Consider the following 18,856-nt stretch of genomic DNA (forward strand, 5'->3'; position numbering starts at 1 on the left):
ATTGGCTATGACTAAATCAGAAGCAGAGAGCAGATCTTCAGAGCTATGTTTTAGGAATTAGCTTTAGTAAGTATTGACATTTTGTTGGTAGCTGTGAAAAATACATGTGTTCATGTGGGTGTGTGTGTGTGTTGATGTGTGCAGGAGCGATTAATGAGATGGCCACTCACCCGGGGTATTATGAGGATCTGGTGGAGAAGTCGATGGGCAAATATAATCTGGCCACAGAGGAGATTGAGAGAGACCTGCACCGCTCACTGCCTGAACATCCTGCTTTCCAGAACGAGATGGGCATCGCTGCGCTCAGAAGAGTCCTCACTGCATACGCCTTCAGAAACCCCAACATCGGCTACTGCCAGGTTCGCACACACACACACACACACACACACACACACACACACACACAAACACACACACACAAACACACACATACACATGCAGACTTGTTCCTATATTCCAGTTCTTACAGTTTATACTACATTATGCCTAAGCAGAGACCATGTAAACCATGTATAAATGTGTGTATGTGTATGTGTGTGTATGTGTGTGTGTGTTTTATACATGGTTTACAAGGTCTCTCTATAGGCTAAATATAGTTTATACTGTATAAACCACTTATTACATGGCCTTACCCCAACCCTACCCCTAAATCCAACCCTCAGAGCAAAACTTGAATATCAAAAGACCTCATTAAGTTAAGGTGCATCCCTGTAAACTATCTTAATAGAGTACAAGTCGTACTCCTACCCATGTCGTTATATAATAGTCCGTTTCCCTTGTGTGGTACGGTATGGTACGGTTTGGTTCGGTATGCTTTTATGGTCATTTCCACTGTCAAAGAGTACTTAAAAGTGAACCGTACTGTACCACTCTTTGGTTATCCTTTGCAAATGGTATCTAGCATGAAAAAAGCATACCAAAAGGCGGAGCTAGACGCGCAGCTGAACGCTCTTGGTTTACAGAGAATCGTCACTTTCAGAAGCAAGAGAATGAAAACAAAGGAAGCATTATTTTTAAAAAACACAGCTGAGACATTACACCGTAATACTATATACATAAAATAACAAGCCTTGGTCGACCCGAGCTCAAACAAACCTTGTCGTCATCTTGATGAACAGCTACAAAGCTTAAAAGAATAAAATCTTCCTTGCCCTGTTGTTTTACGAGCCCGTCTAAAAGTGTGAGCGGTTTCACTTTTTCCAGTGAGCTCGCAAGCGCGTCTCTTTTTGAGATAAAGAACTTCTTAAGCTCATATTAATAACGTGCGCGTGATCATTGAAGCGCTTCTGATATCAGATCCTTTCAGAAAGGGACAAGCACGAGAATGAAGCGCGATAAAACAAAGGAGAAGCTGGAAAAAACAGCAGCAAATGATGCTTTCTGCTCCATAAAACATTGTTCTGCAGCTAAAATCAAATCATGTTTATAGAAGGGTTAGTAATGAACATTTATACACAAGTAATAATGTGTATAAAGCATCTGTTTTGTGAGAAGTACTTCTCATATGATATGTGAGCGACCTGTACAGCTTTACTGTGACATTTCCTCAAGTGAGAATGACGTCGTCTGTAATTTTCTAACGTACACCACGCCCATCAAAAGGGTACACTTTTGGCAGTGGAAAGGCAAGCTTGATAAAGATCGCCTGTACCGACCTGTACCGTACTGTACCTCTCGGTGGAAACGAACCATATTTTGTTCCCATGAACACACATATATACATACATACAAGCAAGATACAAATGGTCTAATCAGATTACATGATTTATACTTAGCTAAGCAAGAAGAGCTCCCGATAGACCCGAAGATCAGCTGAATGGATTCAGAAATTATTAAACTCAACTAGCGGAGTGATTGTTTAAAGCTTTATTTACACTCTTTGAATTATGACGGCATGGCAGTTTGTATGCTCAGAACAGAGTAAATGAAATGGAAATGAATTTTGATTGTGGTCAGTTCTGTGTTTCTTTCTTCATAATACTGACTCGCTCTTCTTCTCAGGCGATGAACATCGTGACGTCTGTTCTGCTGCTGTACGCTAAAGAGGAGGAGGCCTTTTGGCTGCTAGTGGCCATGTGTGAGCGTATGCTTCCCGACTACTACAACACCAGAGTCGTAGGTGAGCTTCAGCTCGGTATAACAACTGCAAAAAGCACATAATACATTTACATTTAGTCATTTGTCTGACACTTTTGTCCAAAGCGATTTAAAATTGAAGAGTCAGTCAGTGATTCAATAAGGGAGTGTTTTGTTTTGTTTTTTCGATTGAGAGAGGAACGTGAAGAGGGTTTCTACAGGTGGTTTGTGAAGGCCACTCACCAGTGTGAAGCACACTTCATAAATGCATGTTTTTTTTGGGGTTTTTTTGTGTAAGAACTTGTCTGGTGCAAAAACTGGTGCAGTGGTACATTTTTTTTTTTTTTTTTTAATATTTATATTTTTCAAGGTATTGTATGTGAATTAGAAATTCTAGTACCGTGACAACACTACTTGAGTATGCACAAACCTACACACACACAACCACAGAGGTAGAATCTGCTGTACCTGCCAGCTCAGTGCATGATCTCATTAATAAGTGAAAACGGTTACTGTTTATTTAAGCTCTTGGGATTTATTTATTTTTTTTTATGTGGAAGATGATTTTGAGTATAATATCCCGCTTTTCAATCATTGCTTAATGCACTTTTTGTTTAATTAAGAATCATCTGTTTTCCACTTTGCCACTGCTTTTCAAATATCAAACTCCATATGCCAAAAATAAATAGTTACGGAAAGCTGTACAATTGTACTATTTTTTGCTGTAATATAGTTTTTCTGTTTATTTTTATTATTAATAACATTTTCAGTATAAATTATTTTTATTAATCTTAATAATACAATCAGCATCATCAAAAAATATCAAACATTATTATTATTGTTGTTGTTATCATGCATGCTTGGTGTGGTATTTTATAGTTAAAATAAATGGAAACATCTGGCAATAAATGCTGTTGTTATCATTATATATGCTACTTTTAGATTATTTTTTGTTTCTATTAAAATTGTAGCATTTAATGGTTCTTGCCAAAAATGTAAAAATCAAGCATAGATGCTGTTTGGTTATTCTTTTGTGATCTCCATGGATCATCCAGCTTCTCAAATTCACTGACCGGCAATCAAACTGCCAATGTGTGTACCTTGTACTCCTCACATTGTGAGGACCAAATCTCTCCACAAATATAGCAATACTAGTAAATTTTAGCTTTTTTTGGTGCCTATGAGGAAAACAGCTTATAAATTACACAGAACTAAGAATTTTGAAAATTTTTTCACATTTTCAAAGTTCTTAGTTCTGTGTAATTTATGCAGATTGTTTCCTGTGAGGGTTGGTTTAGGGGTAAGGGGAGAGAATATAGTCTATTCAGTATGAACATCATTGTGTCTATAGGAAGTCCCCATAAAGAAAGCATTACAAGCATGCATGCGTGTTTCTCAGGTGCTCTGGTGGATCAGGGTGTGTTTGAGGAGCTGGCTCACGTGCACGTCCCGCAGCTGTATGACTGTATGCAGGCTCTGGGCGTGATCTCCACCATCTCTCTGTCCTGGTTCCTCACACTCTTCCTCTCCGTCATGCCCTTCGAGAGCGCCGTAGTGGTGGTCGACTGCTTCTTCTACGAGGGCATCAAAGTCATCTTCCAGCTCGCTTTGTCTGTGCTCGACGCCAACATTCATCAGCTACTCGGCTGCAAAGACGACGGAGAGGCCATGACCATCCTGGGCAGGTACTGCAACTGTATATAGGCTGAAATGTATTGAGTTGAAGTCAGAATTATTAGAAACCCTGATAATCCTGAATAATCCCTTGAAGGTATCTGGACAGCGTGACCAATAAGGACAGCACTCTTCCTCCAATCCCTCATCTTCACTCTCTGCTAACGGATAACGGAGAGCCTCATCCTGAAGTTGACATCTTCAAACTCGTGCGCAGCTCATATGAGGTTTGTTCATCTTAAATAGATTAAATATTATGATTATTATTATTTGTAACTATATTATTATGTTTATAATTAACTATATTATTACATCGTAACTATTATTATTATTACATATCTGCTGCTGTTGTTGTTGTTGTTATTATTATAATTATTATTATTATTAAATAATTATTATATAATTATATATAATTATATAATAAAGTTATTAAATTACTAATTATTGTTATTGTTATTATTAATATTATTGTTATTATTGTTATTATTATTATTATTATTATTATTATTAAATAATTATTATATAATTATTTATAATTATATAATAAAGTTATTAAATTACTAATTATTGTTGTTGTTGTTATTAATATTATTGTTATTATTATTATTATTATTATTATTATTATATTAGTATAATATATAATATATTAATTTAATAACAATAATATATATATATATATATATATATATATATATATATATATATATATATATATATATATATATATATATATATATATATATAATTTTTTTTTTTTTTTTTTTTTTTTTGACAGTGTTTGGGACTTTTATTTTGACAGCAATGAAAGCACCAAAGCATCTTAGCTCCCGTTCTTTGCCTTCATTTGTATACAATTTTTGTTATCGTTCAATTCATATTTAAATCAAGTATATCATCATGCATGTTATGCTCTTTAAATCTACATTAACCCGTTAAAACATCATTATCTGTGAATCTCTAGTAAATGCAGCACATGAGACCGATAATGTGTCATATTTCTGATTTTTCAGAAGTTTGGCTCCATTCGTGCAGATGTGATTGAGCAGATGCGTTTCAAACAGAGACTCAGGGTTATCCAGGCCATTGAAGACACCACCAAACGCAACGTGGTAATGAGACGCTCTGCATATTTACTCGGCCAATGCATCTGAGGGTGTTATTCTGAATGCACACTCATGTTTTGTGTTTCAGGTGAGAACCATCGTGACTGAGACGCCGTTCAGCATCGATGAGCTGGAGGAGCTGTACTCGCTCTTTAAGGTCAGTCATGTTAGGAACTGCAGTTTAGCACATTTACAAGTACTCATTTTGAGTTTAAGGGGGGCTTTCACACTAGCCGTGTTTCTGTCCACTTATTTTTATGTGCAATTTGGACTATCCTATTAAAACAAATCTGAATGGAAGTGCCAAGATGGTCACTAATTTTGTGCCTCGTGTGCGTAAAAATGAGAACAAAAAACTTTTATAACTGAGAAAAATTTTGGATACACTCATACACATACAGTACTTTTAAGTGTGTAACAGAAGAGTATGCATGCTTTGGGACCTACTACTTCCTCATTATTGGACCAATATGTTGCTTAGTTGCGTCCCCTGTCAATCATGCTCACACATCATACACATTTCTTTCATATTTAATGCCTATCTTATTGAAGATTTAAGCAGCAGCAGGTTAATCTGCCATTCGCGAGTCTTTCATGCAGAGAAATTTCCTCTGGTCTTTACATAATTATGCAGAAGTTAATGTCCAATCATCTTTTTATATAGAAGTTGCATCACAATGTTGCAGATGAAATATATCATGGAAAATGTAACATAATATTATTCAGTAGGCTGGATATTAATTATTAGTCATTCTATCATCTTTACCGAAGCCTCTCTACTTGACGGTTGTTCTTGTGCGTCCACACTGTTTGTAGTTTTTTTGCACTACTCTAAACCCACGTTTGTAGTTCTAATTGAATTCACATCCAACATTCGACGTATTGTAGGCAATATTAGCGGTTAGATTATTAGCGCTTCAAATTTCTACTGGAAATAACAGACCAGGGGTGCCCAAACCTTTTTGTATGAAGGGCCAAAAGCAAATATCATTGAGAGTTGTGGGCCAAAGATAAATATACCAAACTATTTTACATTAAAGTTGCCATTGCTAATTTCCTCATTTAATTCCTAATATTTAAAAACAAATGGAAAATAGCATTTTGAATAGTATGAACTAATGCAGCATAACTTTTTCAATTATAACTTAATTCAATAAAAACACAATCACAATTACACAGTGGAGTTCAATGCTGAATACACCAGTCAAGCTCATCAAAGTCTCTGCATTCTCCTCTAACCCTCGGGTTTAAAAGTATGTATATTTTAAACTAAATTACAGCATTTACATGGAAACACTTCATTTCAGTTAGCTACTTTTTGTAGCTTAACAAGTAAACAGACGAATAAAAGGTTACATTAAATTTGAAATGACAATCTCTAATCATCCACAGCATTCTCCCCCTCTTATCAGATGGGATGGTGGGCCAAAAAAGGTTACCATGGGCCAACTTTAGGCCCTAGTTTGGGCATCTCTGTAACAGACCATCTGGGAACCTTTGGCGTACTCTTTTTCAACATACTACCCTTTGGTATTCACAAATTCTGTTTCCGAATAATGTTTAGAATGGATAGTATGTGAAACGTAGCTGTTTTAAATGCAAAGATGACAATGTTTGAGATGTCTTTAAGGCATAAAGAAATACATCTTTACCTTTTCTTGTGACAACATCTTGACATTACCAAGACAAATGAACTTGTCAGAAATCTGTAATTAACATGATTGTCATGGGTTCATTATAATTGTCATGAATATTTATGTTATATAATCGAGTATTATATTTGTTTACGTTTATAAAAGCGTTATGAATGTTGAATTTTCTTGACCTCAGTGGTACAAATTGAATGATGCTGTCGTAAATGATTTGAGAGAGTATTGACACGTTTTAAAGAGAAATTTTATAACGCATTTATTTGGATTCATCATAAAAATATTATCAACACAATTATAATGTTTATGGCAGATTTATGACAAATTTTGTTGCCTTGGTAATGTCAACCTGTCAGTATTTGTCGAGTTGTCATAACAAACACATCTCAAATTATGTCATCTGCGCGTTTAAAATCACATAACAGAGTGAATGACACTTAATGACAGTTGTCATATGCATGCATAAAATCTCCATATTTATGATTATGAAGGTGTCATTATGAAGTCTAATGAACATCTCTTCAACTAAAGTGTTACCCATGACTTAAACAGGTTGTAATGTACCATTAAATAAGGTACTACTGCCTTTTGTACTAAAAGCTAGCTATATCTAACTGCTGGAGCATGTTAATGTCTGCGGTGATTTAAGAAAATGAGTGGAGAATTGACTGCAGATGCTGGAGTTTTATTGCCGAGTCGTGTTTCTTCACTTTAATCTGTTCTTCAGGACATTGATTAGCTCTCAGTGATGTAGTAGTTGCTCTGAGGGTTTCTCTGTGTCTGGATCAAAGCCATTTGTGTCAGAAAGGTCTAGTTAATTTAAAGGATTACTTACTGTGGTTATTAATCAGAGGATGCTTGATTTTTATATGATAACAATGATAAAGGGTCACAGAAATCTGGATTTTTCAGGAAGTGAAGCCATCTAGCTGAAGTTAAAACATTATTTATTGTATTGATCATTTTATAACTTATTAGATTTCAGTATTCAAAATTCTAGGCAGTCATAAATATGTGTATTATTATAAATGCTGAATTATTATTATTTTTAAATGAGTAAATGACATTTAAAATGACTTGGGTTTTCCTTTTTTGATATTATATGATGCTTTCTAAATAATAATTGTTATTTCAGTATATAGTAATAAAATCAAGATTAATCAAATGTATAGTTTAATGTATTTTATTGATATCAAAAATAAATTAAATATAATAATTCGCTTTCGCTTTTAAACACATTGTCACATGAACTCAGACGTCCTGCTCATTTATGTTCCCATCAGGCTGAGCATCTGACCAGCTGTTACTGGGGCAGCAGCAGTAACCCGATGAGCCGTCATGACCCCAGTCTGCCATATCTGGAGCAGTACCGCATAGACCTGGAGCAGTTCAAGGGTCTGTTCACTCTGCTCTTCCCCTGGGCCTGCGGGTCTCACGCTGACGATCTGGCCTTCAGGTTTTTCAGATTGCTGGACCACAACACTGACGCGCTTATCAACTTCAGAGAGTTCATCAGCGGCCTGAGTGAGTGTACAATTCGAGAAACACCGTCTTAATATCCAGGATGTTTAAAGATCCTGTGAAGTGCTTTGAAATGTGCTTTGTTTATTTTGAAATTTTTTATTGCTGAAATTTTACTAGTTTTATTTTACTTTAATTCTGTACTTAATATTATTATTTACATTGTCATCATTTATATTATGTCATCTAAATTAGATTTGTACATTTTTGTAATTTTAAATTATTGTTTTAAAATTATTCAATTTTTATTTAAAATAAAAAATTATCTGTCTTTATATGTTTTTAATGTAAATTTTTGTTTTAATTTCTCTTTATTTTTTTAATCTTATTTTATTTAAAATATTTATTTATTTAATTGATTTTTTATTTAATTAATTTATAGTTAAATTTTTTTTAATTTAATATTTATTTTTATTTATTTATTTTGTATCAACTTGTTATCAAATCATCACCTTAGAATTATAAGGTTCTATCTGACATTTTTGTCAAAATTGAGTCATTGACATTCTTATTAAATGACAACTTATTTACTTTGTTTATGGGATGTTTTTTTTTATAAGTTATTTACATTTTAAGAATTTTTATTTAAAAAACAAATATACACTCAAACTGTTTGCTGTGGAATGCAAAAACTTCAAAGCCCAATATCTCAAAATCATTTAGAACGCAGATAGAACCTTATTATTCCAAGGTGACGAGGTGTGAAGTTGTTGTTGAAGTTGTAATTACTTATTATGTTTTATTCCATGTTGATCTTGCAATGAAATAGCCATGAGTTGCTGACATGGCAATAACTTAAGAATATAAGAATAGTTATATTATACACTGAATAATTATATGGGGTGGAGCTTGATTATGTTGTTGTGGTTTGTTATTAGTCGATCTTATAGGAGTAACAGATTGACCTCGCCCTCCTGCCAGTAAACAACAATCACTTAATAGAAGTCATTGATGAGGGAGGGACAGTTATTTTGATTTAAACCTGATGAGGATTTTTGTTGTTGTTGTTGTTGTTGTTAATATTTAACAGTATAAGATGAATTTGACCTTATTTTTTTGTGTTTTTAGGTGTTTTGTGTCACGGGGACCTGACGGAAAAACTCAAATTTCTCTACAAGATTCACATACTTCCAGGTAGGAGAGAATATTTAAGAGAAAACATAATGAATATAACTTTGGTAATATTTTGGTAATTATTAAAGTTTAAACTAGTTAATATGTTCACTATATTCAATATCAAATGTTTTAGTCAATACAAGTTTAACTATTAAGTAATTAAAAATAATTATTACATTTAACAAATGATTAATAAATAACATTATTGAGCATAAAAAATATAAAAATAAATAATATATTAATATTAATTTAATATTTTTATATTAATATTTTAATCATATTTTCATTTAGTGAATTTAAAGTAAATAAACAAAACTAATATGTAACATCAAAAAATATAAGTCTAAAAACAATTGATTAAAAATAAATTATTACAAAATATAAAAGAAAGCAGAAATGAAAGTCAAGACTGATGTTTGTTCTTCACGTCTCACGCTTCAGTTACAATGAGGTTCCAGCTCTCATGAAAGCAGTCACCAACTCAAATTAACCCCTACATATTAAATAATTAAAACCTACATAATAAAAATGTTTAATTCAAGATCATGCAACAAGTACTGTAGCAAAGTTTATTAATAGCGAAGTCACTGAAGTGTTGCTCCATTTAGACCTAATTATAACATCCAGTTACTCTAGATTTCTACTTATTGTATCCTGTATTTTTCGTCATTTGTATTTGTGATAACATGTTAATGTTTAAATAAAATGTGTTCAGTGTATTATTTTTTTTATTTACTTTTATTTTATTTGACTGTATTTTAAAAAATATATATAGCAGTTTTCACACTTACTAACAGAAGTATGGCATACAAAGCTTTTTACATTTACAAAATTGTTAAACATATGAATCCAGAAAAAAAGGGAAAAAATTCATTAGTAAATCAAATAAATGAAATGTAAGCACTATATTATTATTATTATTATTAATATTATTATTATTCATACATTTTGTTTATTTTATTTTAAAGAGGTTGAATTTTACATTAATTTAAATTTTTCTCTTAATTTTATAATTTTTACAACTTTTGAGTTGCACCATGAGCAAGAAAAAGAGTTTATCTAGTTGTGTTTGTTTCTTAGCCCATAATTTAATAGAGAATATTTTTTAAATATATATATTTATTTAAATTTCATTTTAATTTATTTATTATTATTATTATTATTATTATTATTATTGTCTTAAAGTTTATTTTTAAAATATTTGATATATTTATATAAGTTAATTTTATTTATTTCCAGAGTTGCACCATGAGCAGGAGGAGCCGGACTCAGCCTGTGAAGCCACACAGTATTTTTTTGAGGACATCACTCCAGAGACCTCCAGCGGTACTGCTGCGCGCACTTACACAAACACAAACAAACAAACACACACACACACACACACACACACACACACACACACACACACATACCATATAGCACATGAGACTTCTTCAAGTAATGCTGATCGTTGTGACCTCTGCCTGACAGGCCTCGACCACAAGAGCAGAAGTGAGAAGGACGACGGTTTCGTCAGAGTCACGTTTAAGAATGAGAAAGGTGAGAAAAAGCAGCCATTCATACCAAAACAGTTAAATAATTGATAAATAATAAAGATTGTACAGCTCTGCGATATTGAAGCGAAATTCAATGATGTTTTGATATGCAATCCCAGAATTTAACAAATGTTACAACCAACATAACGATTTGCCCTCCTGTGAATTCTTTTTCCTTTTTCAAATATTTCCCAAATAATGTTCAACAGAGCAGGACATTTTTCACAGTATTTCCTATAATATTTTTTTCTTGTGGAGAAAGTCATATTTGTTTTATTTCAGCTAGAATAAAAGCAGTTTTTAATTTTTTTTTTATTATTAGCCCCCTTGAGCAATATTTGTTTTCAATTGTCCACAGAACAAACCACTGTTGTAATATAACTTGCCTAATTAACCTAGTTAAGCCTTTAAATGTCACTTTAAGCTGTATAGAAGTGTCTTGAAAAATATAAAATAAAGATAAAATAAATCAGTTATTATAAATGAGTGAAAATTAACAGGGGGGCTAATAATTCTGAATCCAACTAAGCAGCAGTGCATTCAGTAAGTCTTCTCCTGCCTGTGTGCTGATGCAGTTAAGAAAACACACACTGCAGATTACAGGACGTACCTGCGCCTCTGGAATCAGGAGACCAAAGCCAAGCTGGAGAACATGAAGGATCTGCCCAAACTTAACCAGGTACACCTCAATACACTGTCCTGTTAGGGCCAGGACACACTAAGCATCTAAAACGGAGTATATGCACACAAGACTATTATTTACAGACTCTGTCTTGACTGTTTGTGTTTTATTTCCCCTCCATTATTTTCAGAGTCAGTTCATTGAGTTGTGCAAAACCCTCTACAACATGTTCAGCGAGGATCCCAATGAGCAGGAGCTTTATCATGCCACGGCTACAGTCACCAGCCTGCTGCTGGAGATGGGTGAAGTGGGAAAACTCTTCTGTACACCCGCTAGCAAACACAACAATGAAGACGATGATGAGGAAGAAGACGAGCGCAGCATCCCGACATGCAGAAACAAGCAGGACAGACCACATCGCAAACCCTGCGACATCACGCCTCCATTAGACGAGATCAAACTGGAGGACTCGTCACCTAAAGACACGGCTACGTCTTCCGCTATGCTAATCTCGGATGACGAGACCAAAGATGACACGTCCATGTCCTCGTACTCCGTCCTGAGCGCCGGATCGCACGAGCTGGACGATAAGCTTCAGTGCGAGGATATCGCAGACGACACCGTTCTCATACGCAATGGCGGAGCAGGGCATCATGGGAGATCCGGGCTTCCTCACAGCGCTAGCATCGATAAAGACTGGGCCATCACTTTCGAGCAGTTCCTAGCCTCCGTCCTCACTGAACAGGCCCTCGTGCAGTACTTCGAGAAGCCGGTGGACGTCGCCGGGCGGATCACCAACGCCAAGAACGTTCGCAAGGTGGGACACCAACACATGTCCGTTAGCGACTACGAGATCTCGCTATCCGGCTAACGGGATTACATTTGAAAACTATTGGTTGAAGGTTGGCGGGAATGCGAGTTCCAAAAATTCTAATTATGACATCATTTGTTGTTAAATGTGTTCCAAACCTGTTCATTTTAGTGTTACGATGAAAGTAGAAGGTGACCCGTTGTGTTAAGCTAATTATAAAAAAGGCAATTAGATCTGAAATGAAATGTTCTTCAAAGCAAATAGTGACTAGTTCATCCAAAAATGAGATTTAACTCATTTTCTCTTCCTCAAGTGTTTCCAAATCCTTTGTGATTTTCTTTTCATTCAGTTGAACACAAAAGAAGATATTTTGAAGAATGCTGAAAACATGTATTATTGAATTTTATAGTAGGAAAAATAAATACCATGTAAGTCAATGTTACAGGTTTCCAGCATTCTTCAAAATATCTTCTTTTGTGTTCAACTGAATAATGAGACTTTAATGACATTTTTGGATTCACTTTCCCTTTAAATTTCTTTAATGAAAAGCAGCTAGTATTTACTCTTCCTCTAGTGGTTCAAACCTTTGAGTTTCTTTATTTTGTTGATCACAAAAGAAGATGTTTTGAAGAATGCTGAAAATCTTTAACCATTGACTTCCATAGTAGGAAAAACAAATACTATGGAAGTCGATGGTTACAGGTTTCTAGCTTTCTTCAAAATATCTTCTTTTGTGTTTAGCTGAAAAGACTTTGATGACAGAGATTTCATTTTTGGGTGAACGATCCCTTTGAATTTCTCAAAGGAAAAGCAGTTGTTTAGTGGATAGTTCAGCATTTAATCTCCAATCCCCTTTCACTCTATGGAAATGAGCAGCGTGAACATTTGGTTAAGTATTCTGACTTTCATGTCATCATAAACCTGAAGCTAAATCTGAATACAAAGTTTTATTTTACAAATTAAATGCTAGTCTTTCCATATAGTTGAATATATGGTGGACTTGTCTGTCCATCTGAAAACAACAGAGAAGATTTAAATAATCTTGAAGACTTGTGCAATCTTTAATGAGTTTTCCTAAGCCTTACGATAACACATAGGAACTCATGTCTTCTGTGGTTTAAAAATCACTACATCAATAACATTGTTTGGAATATAGTATGAACATTCAGCTAAATATCTTCTTTTGTGCACCACATTAAGAAAGACAGACTCAGATTCTCACCATCATGTCAATACAAATGTACATGATGTGATTTTTTTTATATTGAATACAAAGTTTTTACACTTTAACAAATGTAATGCTAATTTTTCCATACAGTGAAAGTGGATGGTGACCAACACAGTTAAGATAAAAATTATTAAAAAAAAAACACCATTAAAATTAACTACTTACTATTATTAACATTATTTAAATTTACTATTGTAAATACTATTTTTAAACTCGTATGTTTTTGTTTCATATAATGAAAGTGAATGGTGACCTCTGTCAAAATAAAAAAAAATTAAAAAGAATAAAAAAATAAACTTGTACTACTTTAATTTTTGGTGCTCAAAATCTCCCCATTCACTCGCATTGTATGGAAAGGAGCTTAATTTTTGAAGAACTTTAGTATTATTTTTATTTTTAAATATTATAGTTTTTTTTTCTTAAACAATTTAAGTCCACAGTGAACATCTTTGTGAGGTAAACAAAAAACAACAACTCTGTTTATATTTATTTATATATGACAAACTTCATTGTCAATTTTGGAGCTTAAAATCTCCAGTCCCCATTCACTCGCATTGTATGGATATGAGCAGCATGAACATTCAGCTAAATACCTCTCTTTGTGTGTTATCTTAAGAAATGCATAATTTCCACAAAACTTATATATTATATTTATATGCATACATTATAGTTTTTAAAAACAATTCAAGTCCATAGTGAACATCTCTGTAAAGTACAAAGAAAGCTCAAAATCTCCAGTTCCCTATCACTTACATTTTATGGAAAGAGCAGCATGAACATTCATCTAAACAGCTTCTTTTATGATCTACCCTTGATTAATAAAACTGTGTATAAAAGTCAGGTTTGGAACAACATGAAAATCAGCAAACGATGACAAGTTTAATTTCTGGTCAAGCAGTCCTTCCCCTTCACTGACCCGTCCACCTAATTTACCCAATCTCAGTCGATGGATCTGGTCTTCAATCAGTGTGAGTCTTTAAAGCTCGTTATGAACAGACACTAAGGACTTTTCTCTTGGATGATGAGCTTTTTACCTGTACAGAGTCTGTAAACGCCACTGCTCTTCATGTGCTTTATACTGTATGCAACACTCGTATTTAACACACGTAGACTGTTTACCATAGTAATCGTGTCTAGAGTAGCTCACTGCGACAAAAAAAACTCAATCTTTTTCTTAATCAGTGTTTTTATTTAAGCGTCTAAACATTAGTGCTGTCAAACGATTATATTTAATTTAATACGTAATAAAATGTTTATTTAGATAATATATGAGAATTAGATCAAAATTTTTGGATCTCAAAATCTCCAGTCCCTCCATTCACTCACATTGTAAGGAAATGAGCAGCATGAACATTCAACTAAATATCTCTTTTTGTGTTTTACCTTAAGAAATGCAAAATTTTCGCAAAACTTTAATAATTTTGTATGTGCAAACGTTATAGTTCTTAAAAACAATTAGAGTCCACAGTGAACATCTTTGTAAAGTAAAAAAGAAAAATACTTGAGGAACAATTAAAGGAGCATTAAGGAATTGAGCAGCATGAACATTCAGCTAATTGCTTGTTTTTGTGGTCTACGTTAAGAGGTGCATCATTTACAAAACTTTAATAACTTTGTGCATACATTATAGTTCATTAAAACAATTAAAATCCTTAGTAAACATCTTTGAAGTTAAAAAACACATTGTCATTTTTGGCGCTCAAAATCTCCAGTCCCCCCATTCACCCCCATTGTAATGAAATGAGCAGCATGAACATTACGCTAAATATCTCTTTTCCTGTTTTACCTTATGAAACGCATCATTTTTACAAAACTTCTTTTTCAAAACAATTAAAGTCCACAGTGAACATCTCTGTAAAGTAAATAAATAAATAAAAATACTTGAAAATTAAAAATGAGCATTTAGGAAATGAGCAGCATGAGCATTCAGCTAAACGCCTCTTTTTGTGTTTTATCCTAAGAAATGCATAATTTTCAGAAAACTTTATTAATATTTTTTATGTGCATACATTTTAGTTTTTTAAAAGTTAAACAATTAAAAAGTCTACAATGAACATCTCTGTAAGGTAAGAATAAAAATACTTGAACAATAAGATGAGCATTAATGTCCGTTTTTGTGCTAAAAAACTCCAGTGTCCATTCAGATTATATATTCATAAGTATATAAATTCATTGAGAGTAATTTAATTTCTTTATCACTAATTACTAAATAAAATTGCAAGAATAATCTTTTATCAAACATGTTCAAAAACACTCCTCCATCTGTTATTGGTAAAAAAATGTTTTAAAAAACTGGCCCCGCCCTAAAGTCACACCATTGGCTGAGCCAGAGTCGCTGCGACAGGATGACAGAAAAAAACATCAGAGTAAGCAAAGCTATATATATAATTTGTGTCGAATTATTTTTCTAATTAAATAAAGTGCTAATTTATTTATTTTAGGTAGAAATACAAATGAAAAGTTTCTCAATATATATAAATGCATGTGTATAGCTACAGTATATATGCATAACAAATATGTACAGAACACACATATTAACAAATACAGACTTTTATTTTGGATTTTGTTGCGATGTAATTGTTTGACAGCACTACTAGACATTCTTAAACATTTTACTTGAGAAGCAAAAACATTTTAGCTTAATAAATGCAAATTAAATTCTATTATTTATTTTTTGTAAGAATTTAATAAAAACGTTGGCCAGAGTTTTCAATTTTACAAAGGTTTACTACAGTCGTTTTGCTTTCTTCATGCTCTGTATAATAGCAATCATACGTGGTGCTGCTTCTCAATGTCTTTACACAGATAAAGATGCAGATTAAGAGAATGATTGTGTTTTTAACGCTATAGTAGATGATCTTGAGTGCGTTCACAGCGGTCGTGGACATTTAACACAAACTCTAGCCAGAGTGAAGGATGCTGGGATATGAAGTGACGTCTGCTGGGATTATAGGATGGATGTTTGCCGGCAGGATCTAGAATCATCTGTAGTTTCCCAGTTTTTCTGCTCTCTCTGGATTCTTTGCACCTCTGCACTTTGGGTTTTGTTCTTCTTGTAAAGGTGAGGATTTGTGATCTTCTTATAGACTAGAGTCCGTTTTTCACTGTGTGTGTTTCTCCAGGCATGAGGCTTGTTTCTTAACTTATTGCCATTGTTTTTTTTTTATTTAATGAACGAGTTTCTACTTGAGTTCACTGCTGCTGTTTTTAAGTTGATGTTTTAATGTGAATGGCTCAGATCGAGCTGTAAATGACTTCAGTCCAACTACAGAAATTAAAAATATGAAAGGATAATCACCCTGTCCTGTTGTTTAAATGGCTTGCGTTTCTTTTATTGTTAAATATATTTCAGTTAATTTCATGGTAAATGAAGTACAAAAAGTTATAGATGAAATGTCTTTCCTCCATATCAAGTGTTTTCGTGTTCTGTTTTACAGAAGGTAATTATTGGCCATTACTGGACATTTTTGAGACACAATGCAAGAGATTTTAAGATTAAGAGAGATGAAAAACACTCCTTAAAAATCTAATAACATTTAAAAGGGATAATCACATAACATTTCAAATGCACACATGCATGCGGATATATTATTACATATTTTTATAAAAAGTTCAATCTGATTAATTGCATATAAAAATAAATGAGATCAAATGTGTATCATTTTTATTTCACACAAACAGTTGAAGTGGAAATTATTCGCCCCTTTTGATTTTTTTCTTCCCAAATGATGTTTAACAGAGCGAGTATTTTTTACAGTATGTCTGATAATATTTATTCTTCTGGAGAAAGTCTTATTTGTTTTATTTTGGCTAGAATAAAAGCAGTTTTTACGAGGCAGTGGCGCAGTAGGTAGTGCTGTCGCCTCACAGCAAGAAGGTCGCTGGTTCTAACCTCGGCTCAGTTGTGGAGTTTGCATGTTCTCCACTGCCTTCGCGTGGGTTTCCTCCTGGTGCTCCGGTTTCCCCTACAGTCTAAAGACAATGTCACTTTAAATGCCACTTTAAGCTGTATAGAAGTGTCAAAAAATATCTAGTCAAATATTATTTACTGTCATCATGGCAAAGATAAAATAAATCAGTTATTAGAGATGAGTTATTAAAAATGTTATTATTAGAAATGTGTTGAGGAAATCTTTTCTCTGTTAAACAGAAATTGGGGGAAAAATAAACAGGGGGGGCTAATAATTCTGACTTCAACTGTATATTAGATATACCCAAACTTTGTTGTATTACATTTACAATACTTCAATTTACAATTTTATAATACATATTACACACAATAACAACATCAGCTAATAAATATCAGAATTATAATATAATTATACAATTATTATTATAATGCAGAATTATGATTAATTATTTATTACTAGTAATATTTAGCATTTTTTTTAAAGATAAGCAAAGGATAATTTTATTATTAATGTTATAACATTGTAACTCAATATTGTTAATATAAATGAATTAATAATAAAATAATTAATGTATATTTATACTAAATGTTTTTGTTGATGTCATTATTCAATTATAATTGCAAATAATACACTTTTTTTGTCAATACTAAAAGTTCTGCAGTGATTCAGCATGTGGAAATGAATGTTTTTCTGTGTGTGGTTCAAATAATGTGCGATTATAAATAATATAACAATTATTATTGAGCAGAATAATGATGATGATTAATTATCTTACATTTATTACTAGTAACATTTATTAATGTTGTTATAACATTGTTACACAATATTGTTAATAATTAATCATATGAATTGATGATAAAAATAATTAATATTTTCATTCATTCATTTTTTTTGTCAGCTTAGTCCCTTTATTAATCTGGGGTCGCCACAGCGGAATCAACCGCCAACTTATCAAGCACAAGTTTTATGCATTTCCAGCTACAACCCATCACTGGGAAACACCCATACACTCTCATTCACACTCATACACTATGGACAATTTAGCCTACCCACTTCACCTGCATCGCATGTCTTTGGACTTGTGGGGAAAACCGGAGCACCCGGAGGAAACCCATGCCAACACTAGGAGAACATGCAAACGCCACACAGAAATAACAACTGACCCAGCTGAGGCTCGAACCAGCGACCTTCTTGCTGTGAGGTGATTGTGCTACCCTCTGTGCCACTGTGCTGCCATAATTAGTATATTATATTATATTATTATATAACAATTATCATTTTTGTTGACGTTCTAATTTTTATTCAATTATAATTGCAAATAATAAACTTTTTCTTTTTTTGTCAATGCTTAAAGTTTTCCAGTCATTCAGCCTGTGAAAATGAAGGTTTTTTGTTTGCGATTATAAATAATATGACAATTATTATTGAGCATAATTATTATGATGATTATTTTACATTTATTACTAGTAATATTGTAATATTTATTTAGTTTTACATTGAAAACAAAAGTTAATTTATTATTAACAGCACATTATTCTATAAAAATATTTTTAATAATAATAACATGAACTATTAGTATTGATTAACAATAATATTGTCATTAATATTAA

At 32.9% G+C, this 18,856-nt stretch overlaps 1 protein-coding gene across 1 annotated transcript in view; it reads left to right on the plus strand.

Annotated features, from left to right (window-relative positions):
• The window catches only part of tbc1d9 (TBC1 domain family, member 9 (with GRAM domain)), a 43,830-nt gene extending 27,201 nt beyond the window's left edge, over positions 1 to 16,629 (plus strand). Inside the window, exons 10-21 of the mRNA XM_686942.11 lie at positions 145 to 359; positions 2,002 to 2,119; positions 3,476 to 3,761; positions 3,848 to 3,977; positions 4,761 to 4,859; positions 4,942 to 5,010; positions 7,786 to 8,026; positions 9,092 to 9,157; positions 10,379 to 10,465; positions 10,610 to 10,678; positions 11,250 to 11,353; positions 11,487 to 16,629. Of these exons, the coding sequence (XP_692034.2) occupies positions 145 to 359; positions 2,002 to 2,119; positions 3,476 to 3,761; positions 3,848 to 3,977; positions 4,761 to 4,859; positions 4,942 to 5,010; positions 7,786 to 8,026; positions 9,092 to 9,157; positions 10,379 to 10,465; positions 10,610 to 10,678; positions 11,250 to 11,353; positions 11,487 to 12,167 (2,165 nt within the window). The 3' untranslated portion in view covers positions 12,168 to 16,629. The remainder of the gene's footprint in view (positions 1 to 144; positions 360 to 2,001; positions 2,120 to 3,475; positions 3,762 to 3,847; positions 3,978 to 4,760; positions 4,860 to 4,941; positions 5,011 to 7,785; positions 8,027 to 9,091; positions 9,158 to 10,378; positions 10,466 to 10,609; positions 10,679 to 11,249; positions 11,354 to 11,486) is intronic.
• Positions 16,630 to 18,856: the final 2,227 nt, after the last annotated feature.

The sequence above is a fragment of the Danio rerio genome, chromosome 1 (genome assembly GCF_049306965.1).
Source record: "Danio rerio strain Tuebingen ecotype United States chromosome 1, GRCz12tu, whole genome shotgun sequence".
Lineage (NCBI taxonomy): Eukaryota > Metazoa > Chordata > Actinopteri > Cypriniformes > Danionidae > Danio > Danio rerio.